This window comes from Falco rusticolus, chromosome 9 (assembly GCF_015220075.1).
Source record: "Falco rusticolus isolate bFalRus1 chromosome 9, bFalRus1.pri, whole genome shotgun sequence".
In the NCBI taxonomy this organism is placed as follows: domain Eukaryota; kingdom Metazoa; phylum Chordata; class Aves; order Falconiformes; family Falconidae; genus Falco; species Falco rusticolus.
Genome location: NC_051195.1, coordinates 52,590,165 through 52,610,811, shown reverse-complemented (window position 1 = coordinate 52,610,811; position 20,647 = coordinate 52,590,165). Strand labels below are relative to the sequence as shown.

The 20,647-nt window shown below is 41.8% G+C and overlaps 1 protein-coding gene across 11 annotated transcripts in view; it reads right to left on the bottom strand.

Annotated features, from left to right (window-relative positions):
- Positions 1-5,104: 5,104 nt before the first annotated feature.
- The window catches only part of RALGPS1 (Ral GEF with PH domain and SH3 binding motif 1), a 120,123-nt gene continuing 104,580 nt past the window's right edge, over positions 5,105-20,647 (bottom strand). For all 11 annotated transcript variants that reach the window (XM_037400453.1, XM_037400452.1, XM_037400454.1 and 8 more), the window contains 9 exons: positions 16,114-16,240; positions 15,244-15,395; positions 14,047-14,098; positions 13,677-13,757; positions 11,682-11,787; positions 10,781-10,873; positions 10,501-10,606; positions 9,425-9,516; positions 5,105-8,644 (listed from right to left, as the gene is read on the bottom strand). In XM_037400453.1, the coding sequence (XP_037256350.1) occupies positions 8,615-8,644; positions 9,425-9,516; positions 10,501-10,606; positions 10,781-10,873; positions 11,682-11,787; positions 13,677-13,757; positions 14,047-14,098; positions 15,244-15,395; positions 16,114-16,240 (839 nt within the window). In that variant the 3' untranslated portion in view covers positions 5,105-8,614. The remainder of the gene's footprint in view (positions 8,645-9,424; positions 9,517-10,500; positions 10,607-10,780; positions 10,874-11,681; positions 11,788-13,676; positions 13,758-14,046; positions 14,099-15,243; positions 15,396-16,113; positions 16,241-20,647) is intronic.

Genomic DNA, 20,647 nt, shown 5'->3' with positions numbered 1-20,647 from the left:
ATGAGCCTGGAATGAGGGTAGGTATTGACAAGAGCAGTGCCAAGGGCATCCTCAGGTCAGGGTATGCTATGCTGACAACAGTCTCTCTAATGCCTGAAGGGCTTTTATAACATTACCAAGCTCCTGCCTCTAATCCTGGGGGAGGACAACTGCATTGTTCTTTTGAAACAAATGCAGAACAACTGTATAAATCTGATCAACCTGCTTTGTTAGAGGTGAGTAGCCACTACCCTCTTCTAACTGGAGACTGCTCCAGAAATTGAATCACTGAAAGAGAAATTTAACTGCGTGCCACCCTACTGTCTTTGTCATCTCATGTTAGTTCTTTAAAAATTAATTACGAATCTGAACTATAATGTGAACATTCTTGTTTGTGTTGCTCTAGGACCTAGGAACCTCTCTCTGGTTGCGGAGGGGTTCCATACACACGATGCTTCTGTTGAAAACAATCAATCTATGCAAAACAGTATACTGTAGTAACTCTCAGATACAACATATAAGGTGTGCAGCTTCACACAGTGATCCAAAAAATGGCTGGAAAATGGTGTTTTTAATGAGTGACTAATTAACTTTCATAACTGAGTAGCTGTGCCAAAACATGCTTTTACTCTGCCACCTGCACTCACCTTCAGGATGTGAAGATCAAGTCTCCTGAGCAGCTGCAAGTGTACCCAGTTTGAGGCTGGTAGGTGAAACAAAAATTATTCCCTCACCCAACTGTTGAAAGAATTAGAACAACTGTACTACTGAACAATGCATACAGGACTAGTTGGACTTCCAAGTATGCTGTACTTGCAAGCAGCAAAGAACATCTTATAATCTTCCTTTTTTTTGTTTCTTTGCCCCATGACAGACTATGACATTACCCTCTATAAGACAAGGCATACGTTCATTGTGTTCGCATCAAACAGGTTCACATCAATAGTTCTGTATTATTACAAGAAATGGTAACCATTTTGCTATAATTAACTTTCAGTGTTTCCAGGGTTCTAGGGAGTTCCTACATCTTCAAAAAGGACATAAATAATTTTATTAAGATAGTGGTATCAATTAACAAATCAAATGTAAAAGAATTTAGCTGGTGGTTTACTTTTTTTATTCTACAGAATTGGGTAGACTTTTCTCTATATGTACACCAGAACAGATCTGTTTCTTTTCTGACCTTGCTTGTTTGCTTTATATTCAGTTATATCATGCTTGCAAGCCCAAAGCATGGAACATCTGAAGCAAGTAATCACTTGGAAAATGATCTATTCTTCCTTACAGCTGAAAAGCCGATTTCCAGCACTAAAAGCATGGCTACAGACAAAGTCCAGAGACATAAAGGATACTTCCTCCAATTCATCACTAGCTGCACTTTCTTATGCACAACTGCGTTTTAGTTGACGCAAAATGGGTGTTTTCATCCTTCCTAATGTGCTTATCTGACTTGCTCTCGCATCTGAGGTCTACTGAAACATGTAAACTTTGACTTCTTTTCTTTTTTCTTTATGGTCCCCCTAAGGAACGATCTGGTATATTTTCAGAATTTGATAAACAAATGTTCATAGTAATGGATCACAGCTATGGAAATACCACAACCACTTCTACTGATTTCAGAAAAAAATTGATGCAATTTACCAGTGCCATCACTTAGAAATCTAGCACAGCTTGACATCTAAAGTCGGAACAAACTTATTAAATATTCCGTTTTGGTTCTTCTCTCCCAGGTTACAAAACAGGTAGTTTGGACATAATGAGCATTTAATGATCTCTTCAGTACTCATCTTTGGGTATTGTATCGCAAAAGCATATTACTAATAGTGAAATACTGCAATGCGGAAAGTAGTCCCCTTTATCCCCTACGATTTGTCTCTATAACAATAATAACAGCAATCTGGAATACAGTGATTGTTGCTTTTCCTTCCTAATGTGCTCACTTTGTTTATTTTCTATTATATTGCCTATGGGAATGAGAGGAATTTCAATCAATTTTCCCATTTAAACTGATGCTATCAGCGAAAAGAACCATTTGGCAGATAGAAGAGGCACTTATTGATGCTTCTTTTACAAAATATTTACAGTGAAACACTGGACATGACCCTGGAGGAAAATTGTATAGATCCAAGTGATTTCCAAGACTACAAAGTAATAAAAAAAAAAGCCTTGAAGCAGTCTTCCTGTTTCTGGGGGTAACAGGAAAAGGAGGTCATTTCAGGAAAGAGATATGTGCTTTCCTTTCCAGCTCCAAAAGTAGCTATTTTGTATGAACTTATTTTGCTCTCACCTTCACATTAAGCAATTAGGCATCTCTCAGGCAACTGCTCATTAAATCCTGTTTCTGCAGAAATTAAAGCTGCCTCTTTGTCAGTCATGCTGTAGAGCTTATTTACCTTGAATGGGGAATCATGGAATGGGTTGGGTTGGAAGGGACCTTTAAAGGCCACCTAGTCCAAGCCCCCTGCAGTGAGCAGGGACATCTCCAACTAGATCAGGTTGCTCAGAGCCCTGTCCAGCCTGGCCTTGAATGTTTCCAGGGATGGGGCATCTGCCACCTCTCTGGGCACCCTGTGCCAGTGTTTTACCACCCTCATTGTAAAGAATTTCTTCCTTGTGCCTACTCTGAATCTACCTTCTTTTAGTTTAAAGCCATTGCCCCTTGTCCTGTCGCTACAGGCCCTGCTAAAACGTGTTTCTGTCTTTCAATACTTAAGGGGGCTTATAAGAAAGACCACTATAAGGTCTTCCTGGAGCCTTCTCTTCTCTAGGCTGAACAACGCCGACTCTCTCAGCCTTTCTTTAAAGGAGAGATATTCCATTCCTCTGATCACCGTGTGACCCTTCCCTGGACCTGCTCCCACACATCCATACCTTTCTTGTACGGAGGACTCCAGAGCTGGACGCAGTACTCCCGGTGGGGTCTCACCAGTGTGGAGTAAAGGGGAAGAATTCCCTCCCTCAGCACACTCACCACGCTTCTTTTGATGCAGCCCAGGATATGGCTGGCTTCCTGGCTCATGTCCAGCTTTTCATCCACCAGAACCCCCAGGTCCTTCCCAGCAAGGCTGCCCTCAGTCCCCTCAGCCCCCAACCTGTTTTGATACCAGGGGTTGCCCCAGCCCAGGCACAGGACCTTGCACTTGGCCTTGTTGAACCTCATGAGACTCACATGGCCCCGCTTTTTGACCCCATCCAGGTCCCTCTGAATGGCATCCCATCCCTCAGGCATGTCAACTGCACCACTCAGCTTGGTGCCATCTGCAAATCTGCTGAGGGTGCACTCAAACCCACCAATGTCACTGATGAAGATATTAAACAGTACTGGTCTCAATACAGACCCCTGAGGGACACCATTCGTCACTGATCTCCACCTGGACATTGAGCCATTGACCACTACTCTCTGGATGCGACCATCCAGCCAATTCCTTATCTACTGGATAGTCCATCTATCACATCCACCTCTCCAATTTAGAGAGAAGGGTGCTGGGCAGGGGGGTGGGGGTTGCGGCAGTATCAAAGGCCTTACAGAAATCCAGGTAAGATGACATCTGTAAGTTCTGACCTTGTCCACTGATGTAGTCGCTCCATCATGGAAGGCCACTAGGTTGGTAAGGCAAGACTTTCTCTTGATGAAGCTGTGTTGCCTGCCCCAAATCACCTCCCTGTCCTCCATGTGCCTAGCATAGCTTCCAGGAGGCCGTGTTCCATGATCTTCCCAGCCACAGAGGCGAGGCTGACAGGTCGCTAGTTCCCAGGGTCCTCCTTTCTACCCTTTTTTAAAATGGGTGCAATGTTTCCCTTTTTCCAGTCTCTGGGGACTTCACCTGATTGCCATGACTATTCAAATACCATGAAGAGTGGCCTGGCAACTACATCAGCCAACTCCCTCAGGACTCTGGGTTGTACCTCATCACATCCCAACTTACGTATGTTCAGGTTCCTCAGGTGGTCTTGAACTCCTCTTACAGTGGGAGAGGCCTTTGCCCCCCCAGTCCCTGCCATGAGGTCCACCCACTCGAGAGGTGTGGGAAGAGGGCTTGCCAGTGAAGACTGAGACCGAAGAGTTGTTGAGTACTTCAGCCTTCTCCCTGTCAGCTGTTACAGGTTTGGCAGTTACGCTCATTGCAGGGGTACACTTTCTTTGACCTTCCTTTTCTGGCTGACATACCTGTGTAGCTTCTTTTGCGTCCCCTGCCAAGTCCAGCTCCAGCCATGCCTTGGCCTCCTGACCCCATCACTACACAACTGGGCAACATCCCTATACTCTTCCCAGCATACTCGTCCCTGCTTCCACTGCCTGTGCACTTCCTTCTTGCCTTCATCTCGATTCATCCACGCTAGTCCCTTGCCTTCCTTTCCAGATTTCTTACACATGGAGATCAAGAGAAAAATGATACATACAGAGGAGAAATTATCAAAGATGATGGGCACCCGTCAATATTTCCATGATCGTTTCCAAGAGAAAGTTCTGCTGGACCTCTGATTGCTAGGCTATCCCTTGTCAGCTGTGCTCAGTGTTTCAAGGTTCTCAGTGAACCTTGATTTCATTACTGAAATCAGAAAGAAAATTTTGGATTTTAATAACAGAAGATATTATTATACACACCTACACTGATATACTGTGTAACGAAGGGCAGATCATTTTATTAGTGGATGAAGTGGTTTTTTTCCTATTGATTTCAGTGGGTGGAGCTGGGAATCCAAGTGTGTAAATAAAGTTTAATTCTAAGTGCAAAGAATTCACCTTGTTACTCAAGTCAACATGCAAGTTTGGCAGCAATAAACTGCATTTCTTAGGAAAACAATAGGATAGGTTCATCTCTACTTCTTTGGACTTTCCAAATCCCACTTGAAAGAACTGCAGGTTTGGAGGTTTTTCAATTTTCTGTTAGAAATTTGGATTCTGTTGTATTTATACTATTAAATGGCTAAACATTGTGCAATAAAGTCTGTTCAACTGTATTACCATTCATTCACAAATAAAACATGCTTGCTGCCTTTGAGCTAAAATGTTCCTTCTATACCTCTACTATTCTTTTTCAGAATATTTTATTGTTAACAGTATACATACTCTGCACATTTTTAAATTTACAACCAAATGCAATTGCTGTTGAAGTAAACAAACTTTTTTTTTTTACATTAAAGTATTTAATTAGTGAAACAATCATTATCAATGTAACAAACTGAAAAATACAGCAACTCGATACAAGACTGAGGTAACAAAATACTTTGCCAAAAACCTAGATTCCAACACCAGGGTTATTATGGGTGAGACAGTTCACAAGAATTATAGAAAGAATCCTTACACAAATGGCATGCAGTGGACTGCTGGAAAATACAGCCAAAAATAGTGCAACAGTTTTCACACAAAACAAACCAAAATGTTGAGATTGATTTACATTATAATGTGACAAATAAGTTGCAATTTGAAAACTACCTTCTTTGCCTCATTTTAGTGCTATTTGGAAAAAAAACATGCATTTTGGCACTGAATTACATGAAAATTGCACATTAATAAATTTATAAAATTGCCTACATACGTTTTATATCTTCACAACTCTGAAAGTAGTACTTTCAAGATAATGTTTATTTTTACACAACTATTGCAGTTATTCTCTTTGATGGATGAGAACTTGTATGGTTTGTGATACTTTTGTAAAAATGCTGTATTAATCAGTACTGATATGCAATATGTTGCATTTCAACAGCAGCTTTCAATTCACCTTGAGAGTACCAGATGACAAGCAAATGGTACCAAATGACAGTATGAAACCCCAAATCAGCAGCTACAAACTGTTTAATACTTAAACTCATTTAAAATTGGTTTAAGATATTTTAGTAATATTCTTACACTGCTGTAATTCTGATTTTTTTTACATAGTGCAGCCATTTCACAACTGTGCTATGCTGAAAAGATGTTCACCTGACTATTGTGTAAAACTATTATTCGCTATGTTGAGGATTGAGTAGGATTGAAGGGTTTAATTTCTGCACAGATTAATCCTCTGACAGTGACAAATGACATTGCCTTTCATTCATGCCACATTGTTCTGGGGCTCATCATGGTTTCTGGCAAAGACACTTCCTTTCTAGTTGGGAATCCGTTTTTCAAGCAAGTGAAAACTGACCCTTTTGTAACTTCTCCAATAGACTCTGTGGCTTGCAATTTTGAGTAAAAGTATATTTTTGAAGGCTAGAACACTCTACATCTTGTCCATACAGTAACATATATGAGACCCTTAAACTCTAAAAGCCATTAAATTCTGAGTACGTACAGGCTCATTCTGTCACCACTGAACCAGTCAGCAATTACTGTTCTTTCCGAGGGAGGCTTGTTAAACGTAGCCCAAAGTTGTTACAACATCCATTACTTTATCTCAATTGCAAGATGCTGGAAAAAATGTCATGAGTCCTCATTAGTGTTCACTTCCACTACATCACATGAGAAATGAGTAAGTAGTTACATGCCTCTAATATACGTACATTTCATGCCAATAAATATTCCGTTTCAATTTTAGCTTATAGTTAAGACAGATCAGGTGAATCCCTTTTAAGGAGAAAGGGCTGCTAATAAAGTAATAAGCTTTAAAAAAACCTCTTGACTTCAACAGTTCGGTTTCGCTTAGCGTGTCATCATTTTGGTCACCATTCTGCATGTGGTTCAAACCCTTCAAATGCTAATAACACACAATACGCATGGTCACAGGTGGCATATTCATTAAAATGGCAGTCCACGCAACACTTGCATCTTCATAAATAATCTCCTAATTAACCACAAAAGTCCACAGGTACAGAATAATTCAAATTGTATCATATTCTAACAGTCTGAAGTAATTTACTGGTGACAGGATTTTACTTCATTCATTGTCTCTAATGGCACTGCATGCTCTGCCCTCCCAGATACTGATATTTTTCCTAGTTCAAAGCTGTCTTACCTTAGCAAAAAAGGAGAAAAAAAGGTATAAATGTATTTTGCATTACACTCTTTTCACAGAACTCCCGAGCTATCAAAGAAGTTTTCTCAACTTTACAAACACTTTCACATGTCCCAGGATCTAAATGCATTTGCTGTCAGGAACCGGTTTTCTTGAAAAGCTGGTATGTATTAGGCTTCATTCTCAGGTTTGTAACATGAACACTTTAAATAACACAAAGGTTACAGATTACCTACATTTAACAATATGAGTATTTTTTTTGTTGTCATAAGAGAAGTTTCAGTATCAAAAATTAAAAAATCATGTAAGTCCACAGAATAAATACTCCTAATGCCAGGCAGCTTGTTCTAATACAGGCTTTGTTCAATTAAACTGACTTCCATTTTTCTCATAGTTTGTCACCTAAAGGCTGGCTTGCAAATTTATCCTCTGTGCAATCTTAGGAAACTCAGAAGAAGCTTTTGGATGAGTTCTGAATACTGATGCCTTACGGCAAAAGAGTTTCAAACAGAAAAAGTGCCAAACTTAGCATGGCAACAGAAAAAAAACCCCAACCACAGGGGCACTAGGGCACAGCAGGGACACAGCTATGGATGTGGAGAGAGTTCTTTCAGAGGAGAAGGCTTAGTTACATTCTTTTTTGTTGTTGTTGTTTTCTGGACACTGGTGTGGAAGATTCTTTGTACTGGCTCCACTGTCAGACAGTCTTCCCTAGCTCTCATTGCCACCATCATCTCACAATAGCAGCACCATGTGCCGGCACTGTATGTCATAAGTTGTGTCATGTACTGGAGTTGAGTGGAGCCGAGTCACCCGCAGACAGAACAGAAACAACAATACAGAATCACCCTGAGGAGCCAGGGCACGTGATACGTAATACCCGATTACCTGCTTCCATGTACCGGGGGATTTAAGATGAACAACATTCAGACTGAATTAAAAACCAAACTTGTAAGCAACTATGCCACTGGTAAAGAGAATGAAAGATGACCTTTAGCACAAAACAAATTTAAACAGCCTTAAATCCATTGTCAGGCCATTCCTGAGTAACAACTGAGCAAAAAGAAAACCAACTGTCCTGTGCCAAAATACATTTTTCCCAAATAGCTCAAATGTGAACAGCAGAATTGTCCAGAGATTTGATACAAAATCTGAGGCAGCCACTTCGCCAAGCAACTCAGTGCACTTAGATTATAAAAATGTTGTTCCACAATTTTCTATTCTAGTTGACACTTTGCAGCAAGTTAACACTGTCAATCATTCTGTGCATTAGAAAGAACTGAAACCCAACATGGGCCAAATATTCTTCAGTCACACAAAGCAGCTTAACAGTAAAAAGAACCGTTTAAAAAAGAATAGGCAGAAGATATGATGCTCAGTTTGTGGTCAAACATCAGTTCCTGGCAGTCTCTGACCACAAAAGGTTGAGGGCTCTGGAATCCTGCAGGAGTCAGTATTAATCTTCTGTCCATTTAACCTTCTGCTTTCACTCAGGGCATGAGACTACATCTGGTCCTAAGGACAACATTCACTTTCTGCTTTTAAAAGCTGTGTCAGAATCACTTTCAAGTTACGTAGGAAAGTGCTGAAATATTTGTGGCTGGCTCATGTCAGAAAAAACATTCTCCTCTTCCTCCTCAGAGAACAATAGCTTGTTTCTTCAGTTTGGCACTTGAAGTCGCACCAGGTAGGAGAGCAAATTATTCGAATGACATTAGATTAGCAGGTACCTGGAAGAGAATTTCAATTATCCAGCAGCATAATGCTCCTGAGCCTATTATGGCATTGGGAAACTGCAAGGTTACCAAAGGCTAATAATTTATTATCCAATGTGACGAGTGGAATCGGTCCCCAACAGACGTGAAAAAGTGCTAACCCCATAAATGACAGGAAAGATAAAGACTCAAATGATTTTCCTATTCATGGACCAAACCCAGCCAAAGTATTCTAAGATGTCATCAGTATGCAGTGGGGGGTGGGGGATGTGTGTGTAAAGAAGATTCTCAAGCTGCATCCTGTTTTAGGTCCTATATGGATGAGCATCCTATTAATTTAACCTCTGGAAATCCTTTTAAGAATGAACCTTTTCCTCAAGAGAAGAATGAGACTGCTATGTAAAGGACACTTTTTTTATAGGACACTCTTCAGTGGCACTTACAGATTCCTCCAGTCATCCGAGGAAATGTTAGCATGTTTGCTTTCTTTATCCATGAGAAAGCCCCTTCTGAAGTAGAGATGGGGTTACCTCACTTGAGGCAGTGAGTGCAAAGGTTATATGCTGTTAAGGGAACCAAACCTAAATCTGCACAAAACCTGATTTGGTGGGAATTCTGTAGCTTTAAGTATTTTTTATTTCTCCTATTGGAAAGCTTGATCAATGTACAAAATGAGAAGTTACATCTGTCCCCACAGGATATGTGTGCACACAGATTGAAAAGAGTTATCTTTTCTAGTAAGGATTTTCTGGAAAATATAATAAAGTGGGTAGAAGTTAAGTTTCACAGCCTTACCTGAGGCTTGTTGCTTTTGCATGCATCATCCAAATGCTTATGCCACAATATTGCATGAAACCTTGAACCGGTCTGGAACTTGTAAACATTGCCTGCAAAAATAAAATCAAAAGCTCTAAATTTGCAGACAGACATGTAGTTTCAAGGGATTCTAATTTCTGTGCAGAAGCCAAAATCCTGAAGTAAGCTGTTAATCTGCACCTCAAATGGTCAAACAGGACATTGCTCATATAATAGAGACCATGTGAAGCATGTTATCCAGCAGTCCTTGGGCGAAGGCAGTATGGGAACATACGTGGCCTGTGAAACTACGAGGGGTGTGCAGGCAGAGAGGCCAAACTACAGCCTGAATTTCTTTTACTCCTAACCACAGTTAGGAGTTGTGGTTACTGCCAAACTTCATATGAACATTTTTTGGTATTTGTGAACTCAGTTTTCTTCAACGGCCTATTGCAAGTTCCCTCTGTGACCCGTTATTTTGTAAATTGTTTCTTGCAATCTTTGTGCATTTTAGTCAACACCCAAGAGATGCACTTTGCACAGTAGATGCAAACGCATGTCCAGCACCAAAGCTGAAAATGTGAAAAGTGAAGGAAGCCTCAAAAAACTTCATGTAACTACTCAAAGTGCAAAATAACTCTGGTGGCTTTCTGATCTTTTGAAGTTTTTGAAGTTTAATCAAGGGATGTTTGAAGGATTTTTGTAATATTTTAATTGGTCTCAGTGTAAGTGACATGGACCAACTTTAAGAAAGCTATTCAGAAACCTGGAGATCAGGGTATGTGCACACATGGACATGCCACAATCTCATACTGGTTCGGCAGTTTCTGCAAAACTTACCAGTAACCGTCAAGATACAGCAATACCTCTGTAGGCAGCACAGAAGCACTACGACATATTGTAGAAGTGTGTTCATTTGTACCCTCCCTTGAAAATACTACATCGAAAATCTTCCTCTTCAGTCTTTTAAATGAGTGCCGCTGCAAGTTCTATAATCTACAAACTCATTAACAGAGATTAATCTACCTCCTGTCACAGAAATATAATGCAGACAATGTCCATCCTGCAACATCTACCTTTGTCAGGGTTATTTAGCTGGAAAATATCAGGATGCTCAGGGTCGTCAGGCAGTGCCACCATCCAGCCCACAATGGAGACTTTTTTACCAGGTGTAGATTTATACTGGAAGAGACAGACAAGTCAGTCACAGCTGAGACTGTAGTAGGAATCGACTTTTGATTATAAAAGTTGTACAGGCATATGGCTTAGCCTGGAACAGCAAGCACACTTTGAACACCCTTCCAGATCTGCTTACACATACACAATTTTTGTTTATAGAATAAATTCAAAGCTTACATGTTTTCTTTCGGTGCCTCTTAAAGATTTTGCTCCAAAGTACAGAAGAGTTGATCCTGAAAGCATAACCCAGTATCTAGTCCATGAGGAGAGCTGAATCAGAAAGGAAAAAAAATTAGGAAAAACTTTGCTTATCTCTGACAGTTCAAAAATCTATTCACAAACAAGTCCAACAGCTACCGAAGTTAATTTCAGAAGCAAGGGAGAGTTAGGTAAGGAGTATCTCCTGGTATAAATCAGCCTGGCTACCTAAATTTGGATGGATGGCTGTGAATACAATCCATCTCGTGTATCTCATGAAAATATCAGGACTGATTGCTTCACAGCAACATAGTGTGCTGCCTTCTGCTGGACAGATCTTAGACTTCACGCTTGATCGGTAACATTTACTGAGAGGACATCTCTGCAATTCTTAGATCTTTTAGCACTGAACAGTAGGGTTGCACATAAAAAATAGTAACTCTTCAGAAAACAAAAAATTACCAAATGCATAGGACTGGAACCACGTGAAACCTGTGAATTTAGGTTAAGTATGAATTACTGTGACCTTTATGCTATGGGTGGATGCCCTGCAGCCTTCCCATTTCACCACAATACTAAAATTGCTGCCCTCACAGAAATGCATACTGATTTACAGAGCTGCTTTACTCTTGCTCTGCTGTCACAATCTAGAGTCATTACTTGCAAATGCAGGGAGAAGCAAAACTGCTGTAGATCAAATGACATACAAAAGTTACAAACTTGTTAGAACAGTTAAAACTCTGAACAGAAAATAATTTTAAAATTGATAATAACAAGGAATATTGCTTTGCATGGTGTAAAGCTGCAGGTTTGATCTAATCCTGCAAATCAGAAGAGCCACTACTGAATTAGAATTACAGGAAGAATTAGAATCACTTACAGTAGGTTTCTTGCCCTCTTTGAGCAATGTTTTTCTTCTTAATGGCCCTTCCATGGTAATGACTCCTGTGGAACTACCTAATGTGCAGCTGCAGGCCCCTGTTGGGCTGGAAAGACAAAACATTGCTGTATTTGAACAGAAAAATAAGGACAAGAAGCGAGCAATATAATTTAGCTCCAAATACATTTTTCCTGCGTTCCCTTGTATCATCTGACACTTGACTGTATATGTATATGTATATGTATTTTTCCAGACCTGCACAGCAAATAGGAACCAGGATCCTTGAAAAATAGCAAATCAACAAAAGGTTCCATTCCAGGGGCTGAGACATGTAAAAATAAACCAAAACACAACACATTTTGAGGCTCAAAGTCAAAGGGAAAACAAGCAATTTTCTGTTTTATTTTGGTTAAATTACAGAAATGATCTGGATTTCTGGAAACTGACAGCTTAAAATTTTGGCACTAAGAACTCCCACAAATGTAATTTTATCTTATTATAAACTTTAGCTATCAAAAAATAATGTAAGAAACTACCTTGGCTAAATGGAAAGAAGTTGAGAAAACTTTGTAACAACGTCAAATAATTTACTGCACAGCAATTAAAATATTTTTTCCTTTCCCAGGACGAACATAGAGCTTCCCACATACAACAGTGAAAAGGTGCTACAACTGAAAGAACCCATATACAGGCTAAGTTTGAAATGTAAACAGCCATTAATAACATAGCAACCAAAGACTGACTGGTAAGTAATGATATATTAGAATTATCTGCTCTCTTCATGGCCACGTGACCACAGCCCTGATATTCCTGTAAAGGCCAATGTAATCTCCCAGAGCCAACTAAATCATGTCTAATAATGAATACAAGGAAAAGGACATCTGTATGATCTACGACTCACTATTCTGTCTATGAACAAGTATGACGGTGTCATACAAACACAAGCTGGTTAAAGTGACATACACAGCCACACCACCTGTGCAAGAACAGCACTCCAAGTTGGCAGGTGCATCCCCTTGGATTACATGGAATTGCCTTATCTGTGCTAATGTGTATTGTTGCCAACTCTAGTTTTCTGACAGAAGTAGTAGAAGATTCCAGAAAAGGAAGAATGAACACAAGCATTAGATTTACTTGATGGTGGATTAACACAAGAAATGTATTTTAAGGAATAATTCTTCTTTGTAGATGTAATAGGTTTTTCACGTTATCTTCTTACATTTTATATTTCTAGCTTGTATACACTTTTGAAACAAATCTACCGTGGACATGTTAAGGGAGTATCTTCCAGAAGCAGGTATAATAGCTGAAATACTGTTCCAATATTTATTTCTTTACTTATTTATAATGTATGTAGTTTTGTTCCTGTCTAACTTCTAACTCATGCTGCTATCAGATGTTACTAGCTCATTATATCAACATTTCTACACTACCTGAAGCAAACTAATTTATATGTAATAAAAACTGACTGGATTTAAACTCCAACTAAATCTCAGTATTTGCAGAATACTGTTTTCAGGGCCCTATTTTCTTTACGGTTTGTATATACTTCTCCACTTCCCACTACCGCTATAGCTCTGTGACACAAACAGACGTTATGGGTAGCTGTCCTGCAAATCTGGAAATAAATTGTGAGAAAGGGTCAGGAAGGTATACTTCTGGTATCATTATTTGCCATAGAAGGCAAAGGTGGCCTTTGTGACAAACCTGCTTCTGTAATGTCCTAAAACCCGGAAGGAAGCGCTAGTGTTCTGCAATGTGGAAAACCAGATATAGTTTGTTAAATCAATAGCTAAACTGAGTTTCATCTGAGTGGGCCACACCCCTGCTTTAGCACGAACAGTAATTTTTACAAGCAGGAGGGGAAGACTCCCACCAGCTGATACCGCCGTACAAGGATACTTCTGGACACAAAAGGCGTTATGCTAGGAAAGTGCAGAGACCTAAATGGAGGTTTAGCACCATACACTGAGCAAGGCAGACCCTGAACTGTACCTGTAGACACAGCTTCGACTCCTAGGAGAATTCCGGATCGGTACCCTCCAGTTAGGCCCCAGCGTGGCATATAAACGACCCCTGTTTGTGAATGCAAATATCTGATGAGGGAAATTCTAGTCTGAGACTTCAACAGTTACGGTTTGGTAAGCATGACAGAGATAGTTCCCAATCTTTTTAGGTCCACAGAAAGAAAAAGCACAGTAAATTTACACTGCTTTGTTTCAAAATGTTTGCCATTTTTTCCTACTGATCAGTAATTTGATAAAAATAACTACTGATTTAAGGCTTACCTGTGTTAGGGATAATTTGTGAATTTCTTAGCTAAGTCTGTAAAGTGCTCAGTGAGTGCACATGAAGACTAACTCACCTTTCAAGCCCTGATGGCAGCTCCTCACTAAATTCTGAGCTTTCACTGCTATCTAGAAAAAAAAAAAAAGAGTAGTACAGAGAAGGAGTAAGAAAACCACCCAAGAGAAAATATAAAGCCAATGTATGTGGATCATCAGAATGATCTTTATATAGTACCATGGAAATTGCTTACTCAAATCATGTTTCATAGTTGAAGTCTTTAGAGTTCATAGTAAAATCTGAAGTTGGAAGAGGCTTACATGAGCCTTCCCATTTATAATATCTGACTGATGAACGAAGTCATTGTCACCGCTGTGTTTAAATACCAGACATCTACATGTTACTTTAATTTTCATTATGCTGCTTTTCCTTTAAAAGCTGACAACTTCAGGAACACAAAATACACTTACTTTGGATGACAAGATTTCTACCACAAGATCTGTAAGTGGACTGAAGTTATTAGACGTGGTACCACTGTTTGTTTTCAGCACGCAAGCACACCTGTAACAGGGGATGTGCCAGCCGGCTGCTGCTGCTGGGAGCCGTAACAACCAAGGTGATGGTACTGACAGCGATAGTCCCTACTTATCCTCCAAGCCTGTGACCAATCCTCCCTCCTTTCCTGGCACAGCTCTTTAGCTCAGTTTTAATTTGCCCAGGACTGATCTTCTAATGCTCTGCGTAACACAACGAGCTCTGCCTGTATTTTCACAAGTTCAGAGATCATCTCAGTGTCAAACCCTTCCCGGCCAAGCACTCTGCCACCTTCACAGTCCATTTCCTACTCTAGAAACAGCCTGAGCTGCGCGGAAAGTGCCTTCTCCTGCTCAGAACACAGATTCTCGATCACTTTGGTTTTATTATAATTATTTTGTTAATTACAATACCATAAAGTAATTGCCGTCCTGTTTCACACGTTCATTTCATCTCTCTTTTCAAGTCCCGGAGAGCGCAGCCAAGAGGTTTTCGCAACCCCTAAGCGACACCGTTCAAGCCGCAGTGTCCCCCGTGCGGAGGCAGCCGGCCGGACACGCACCCCGGGTCAGCGGCGCTCCTTCCCCCGGCGAGCGCCCCGGACGCCGCGTCCCACGCGGGGCGCCCCCGCAGCCCCCAGCCCGCAGCCCCCAGCCCCCGGGCAGGCGGCGGGGGCCCGGGGCCGGTACCTGCGCGGCCGCCCCCACGGCTGTGCCCCGGCGCGCGCTGCCCGCCCACCTACCTACGGAGAGGCCGTTGGCGAGCGGTGCGCGGTGCGGGGGGCCGCGGGCCGGGCTGTGGGCCTCCAGCACGCTGTCATCCAGGAGGTGGCGCGGCTTCTCCGAGGGGAACGTGGCGCTTTTGCTCTCCACGACGCTGAGCTGGCACATCATGCTGGGACGGGAGAGAACGCAGCCCCCTGCCGTCACCCCAGGCCCCCGCCCGGCCCCGGCCCCGGCCCCAGCGGCGCGTTACTCGGCGGCAGGCGGCAGCCCCGCTCCCCGCGCTCCCCGCGCCCCCGGCCCCGCTCCGCACGCGCCCGCCCGGGGCGGTGGTACAACAGCGCGCGCTGGGCGCCCCTCACCCAGCTGCACCCGCGCATCAACGCGCCGCCAGCCGCCTTCTCCCCGACCCGTTAACTGTGCAATGCGGTGGGTGCTGCGGCCCCACCGGGGAGCGGGTGCGCTCACTTAGCTGGGCACATGGCAGAGGAACGTTTTCTAATCCTCATTACCCGGGTAAAACAGCGCAAACGGGCACAGCTTTCCTGAGTACGGTGTGCCAAGCAGCTAGTAAGTCTCCTTAGTTGCATTAGCAAGATGTTTAAAAAGCAAAAGAAAAAAAAAAAAAAAATCAGTTACGCACACCAGGCACAGACAGACCAAAGTGGATACACAGCTTTCAAGAACTGCCAGCGCCTGGCACTAGCAGAGAACGGTGTCAGCAAAAATAAGAAAGTGTCAGGAGAAAACCTTGAGAACACCCAGTGCAGTCGGAAGCACTCTCGCAATACAAGAAACGGAAGAGACAAACACCAGAGTGCTCTCTGCTGCTATCTTAAACCTTTGTGATGCACGAAATCGCCCAGCGTGAGACAGCCTGGAGTACCCACTTGTTTCCCAGGCTGTGACTCTTCCTGTGCCTTGGTACAGGAGGTGTAGGTAGGCTGGCTGCTACGGAGGCATCAGGACATGTGGGTCTCCTGCTGAATTTCATAATTGCTGACACGTCAGACGGACCTAAAAGACAAGAGACCATTTAACATTGAACTGATGCAAAACCCAGAAATGTCACGGGCCTCTGTGTTTAGCCACCGATTAAAAGGAATTGTTAGGATAACCAAAAGGCACAATTTCTGAAAAACTGTTTCTTGTGCATTAGGGTTATACCATCCATTTCTGTTACGCATTCATCTCTATATTCTTGAACTGTCTGGAAGTAATTTCTAAAACAGCTTTGCACATACTTTTAACAATGAACTCCTACAAAAAGTCTTGGCACCCTTGCAACAGCTGGATGTGCCAAAGTGTAACATGCAGAGCCATGAAGTCGGTTTGTACTTCGGGTGTGAGCAGGAATGCTCACACATGTTTCGAATTTTGTTCACAACTCTGTGTTGTAAATAAACTGTAAACAGTCTGCTCACACTGACTCACAGCTTGAGCATGTAAGAGAAAGCAGGGGCTTTTCATGTATCTAATGGCCAGACAGATGCATTACTTCTCAATCATCTATGAGCTCTAGAGATGTCTAACTGCAATTATCCCTCCTCTCATTTTACAGATTTTATGAGGCCTCACAGAAAACATGGACAAGCTGTTCTTTTTCCAGTTCCTTGATGCTGTTTGCAAAAGGCCGGCATTGAACTTTGCAATACAGTGGAGAACAACATGGCCTATTGTCATCCACAGCGAATGCAAGACTATGCTCGGCTTCACAATAAACAGTTGAGATTTCACTTTTAAACATTTAGTTGTGACACTGGTGCTTGTGAAAGAAGTGGGAACAGTGGTCATGAAAGTGTCATCTGCCCTGTATCTACCTCCAGACTTGGTAAAGCCCAGGCAGCAGCGAAACAGACTTCTCCCTGTATCACAGGAACCACTTCTTGGAGGCTCTAGCGACCTTAGCTTTGCCAGCTTCTGGCCTTTAACCTAAAACCACTCATTAAGAGATTGACACATCACACACAACTATCACCAGAATCCTTACAAAAGCACTGGGACTCAAACTAGTGATAAACAGAAAAAAACACTAACAAACAAAACCCTCGCATTCCAGGGCACAGTTTGACAAGAGGGTACGAAGGTTCGCTTCTAACAGATGGTTCTGAGAGGGTGGCTGGTGACTGCAACAGGCTCCACAAGGAAGTGTTCACAGCACCAAGCCTGTCAGAGTACAAGGAGCATCTGGAAAATGCTCTTAGTAATATAATTTAGTTTTAGGTAGTCCTCTGAGGAGCAGGGAGTTGGACTTGATGATCCTTATAGGTCCCTTACACATTGAGATATGATTCTACCTGCTATACAGGCTACTCTATCTCTCCCCAAGCACAAAGTTATTAATCAGTTTCTTCTGCCTTGAACAGAGGATTCATGAGACGCAAGAAGAAAAGAGGACAGCCAGTAATGAGCTTGTCCTAGTTAGAGGCAAAAAACACAAGCAGATGAAAGATGCTTTACTGTTAATACCCCCTCTGCAATATAGACTTGTAACAAGTTGTATGAAATAGAGGAGTTAATTCCAAATTATGTGTATTTTTATTTCCCCATAGTCTCATGAATTTCACTAGGAACTGGGTCATGACTAGGAAAAATTGCAAAGGTTTTTCCCTAGCAGGAAGGGAAAAAAAAAATCCCATCCACACAGTGTTCTGAACAGTTGAGCAAACTGTTCATTGTGCTGTTTTGTTAACAATGAAAGGAGCCTCGAGACACGCAGAAAGAGGAAACTGCTTCTAGCAATAGAAAAAGGGGAAATGAGCTTGTTAGAGGAACCTTCAGTCATATCACTCATCAGATCATCAACTGAGTGGGAGAACAAAAAGAGAAAACAGTTACTAACCCTGTTTTCTACCACATTGCTATATACCATCTTATATAGGACAGCATTTTTGCCTGCCTGTCTTCGCTACCATCATGCAATTGAGAATTTGTGAAATGTGACACCACTGGCACAAGTCACTGGCATAATGTGGCTTCAAAGAAGATCTTATGCTTAAAGGCCACATGCAGGTTTTTTTTTTTAAATAACAGTAAAATGTACTTTTAATCATGACTTGATTCAGAGTAACCAGAACCATACACCTGGGAGGTCGGAAGAGGGCTCAGTACAATGTTCTGCTGCATTTTCAATTAAAATTTTGCATTTGGTCTATAAGATGATGTCGGAAGCTTTTCCCCTAAAGACAATAGGGTCCATCTTCCTCTACTCTGTGGAGTCTAAGCACAAGAATATAAAAAGTATGAATCTGAGCAAAACCAGGTGGTGACTAAAAACTGTTTGAATTTGTACTTCACCATTAGGTCTGAAAACATTTTCTGTTGCATTACTAGCAAGAACATACATTCTCTGAAGTCTTTTACTACAAGTTTTGATTATGAATTCTTAAAATTTCTGCAGAGACAAACCAAATGCATCCAGAAGTTTCAGAAATGATCACAAGCTCTTTTACTTGAAAACCTCCAGCCCTTCTGACTAACTACGTTCACAAAAGGTGCTCTCTACGTGTTTTATTTGTATTGCCTTTCCATCAGATATTTTTCAACTTGCAAGCAGTAAAATACTTAGGACTAGTGAGGTGTTTACTACCTGCTAAGAAGCTTTTTAAAATATATTGGAACTGAGACCCAGTAAGAAGACAGTGGCAGCTGAAAGGGAATTTCCCTGAAAGTTATGAGCATATATCAGCAAGAGTTTAGTCTGGAACTCAGCACAAACTTCAGTGTTCAGGCGGCCACTCTGAGGTTACCATCACACCTTGCAGTGCATTAAGTCACTACTTGTCCCTTCGTTTGGCTGCAGGCTTGGTTCAGTTTTCCGTTGCTTCCTGTCATGTCATTCTGCTCGCTCTTTCTGTGCCAGTTCTCAACCCTGACTTACAGTAAGTTCCTTTAAGTGGATGACCTCATAGTTCCCTGAGAGCTACTGAAGCATTTTGTTTAACAAACTGTTGAAACTACAGCCTGTGAAAGAGCAGCCATCTCAAGGTACAGCCCTAAATGAGTACCAGTATGGGCCAGTGCTTTTTCACACAGAAACTATGCCACATGTTAAAATAACTGTAATACATTAAGAGTTTAAAGGTTTAAATTTCTTACAGTGGAGAGTCACAGAGCTGAAAGCAATAAGACTGATTAATCTGATTCTAAGACAATGTTCATTGAAACAAAGCATGGAGACTGCACCAAAACGACTTTATCCACCAAAAGAACAGCAAAATAACAAGTCTTGTGCTGACACAATCAAGCCATTACGAAATCAAAGCCAGCTGGATTTGACTCCAGGTATTTTAAAGTATTTATAGGTTCAAACATTATTGCTACCACAACCTATAAAAATTAAGAGATGTTGTCTACCAACAAGAACAGTACTTTGAGAGATTTCACTCTACACTCCTTAAGTTTGTTAAAAAAAACCCCTGTAACAAATGATGTAATGCGTCTAAAAGGACAGCCTACCTCAGACCGAAATAAGATTGTAGAATCAGACTTCAGGTTAAAATACTGCCAGGCTAAGGTGAGATGTATGAAGGGTGACAGAATCTGTGGAAATAGGTACAGGAGCCGTACAACATAAGCCAACAGTTCCTGCCTGGATACCTTGCTATTACACGTGGCAATCACAATTGTTTTCACCAGTCCTGTGAAAGGAGGTAATGGACTGACTCCAATTCCTAGTTAGGTGCCTTTAGTGAAGATCCGGATGACAGAGAACAGAGTGCTTTGTGGGGTAAGACCAAGACAGAAATATCAGCTGTGCTGGTGTCACTGGCTGAAGCAGCCATTTTCTGTGTAGTTCTGCATCCTCCTCATTTCCAAGACAAGAGATGAAACTAGATACAGTTTGGCTCTGTTAACTCTGTGCTAAGGTAAAAAGAATCTGAGCTTAAAAACCCTTACACCTGCTCTGCTGCCAAATGTCTATGAAGAAGAACTGAGAAGTTGGGAGTTCTCCTTAGGCAGGACCTGTGCTGCAGGACACACTCGGTTCAGCAAGGGGTCTGGGGTGCAGAGGGTGTCAGCGTGAGCTACGGGGCACAGGGGAGGTGACCTCATTTCTGTAAAGGGGTAAGAGACAAAAGCGCATGTGCCAAGAACAATGCCAAAGAGGGTAACTGGTGAGATACTGATGAAAACTGCACAGACCGAGGGATGTTTATGGACATACCAGACTGCTGAGCAATTAGCTGGGGAAGCTATGCCTGATACTGCTGATAACAAAATTCCAATATTTAAATTCATTTGAGACCGAGTTATTTTGCCCCTTTTTTTCCAGTAAGTGAAGTCATCTGCTACTGCTAACTCTCCTCTTTACTCTCCTGGCTCCACTCCTAGTGCATACTGTTACCATGATTGCTATTCTGTTATTTTGCCGTTCACGGAGACAAAGCACTCTTAGTAGGATTTTCCAGTCAGCTGGCATGA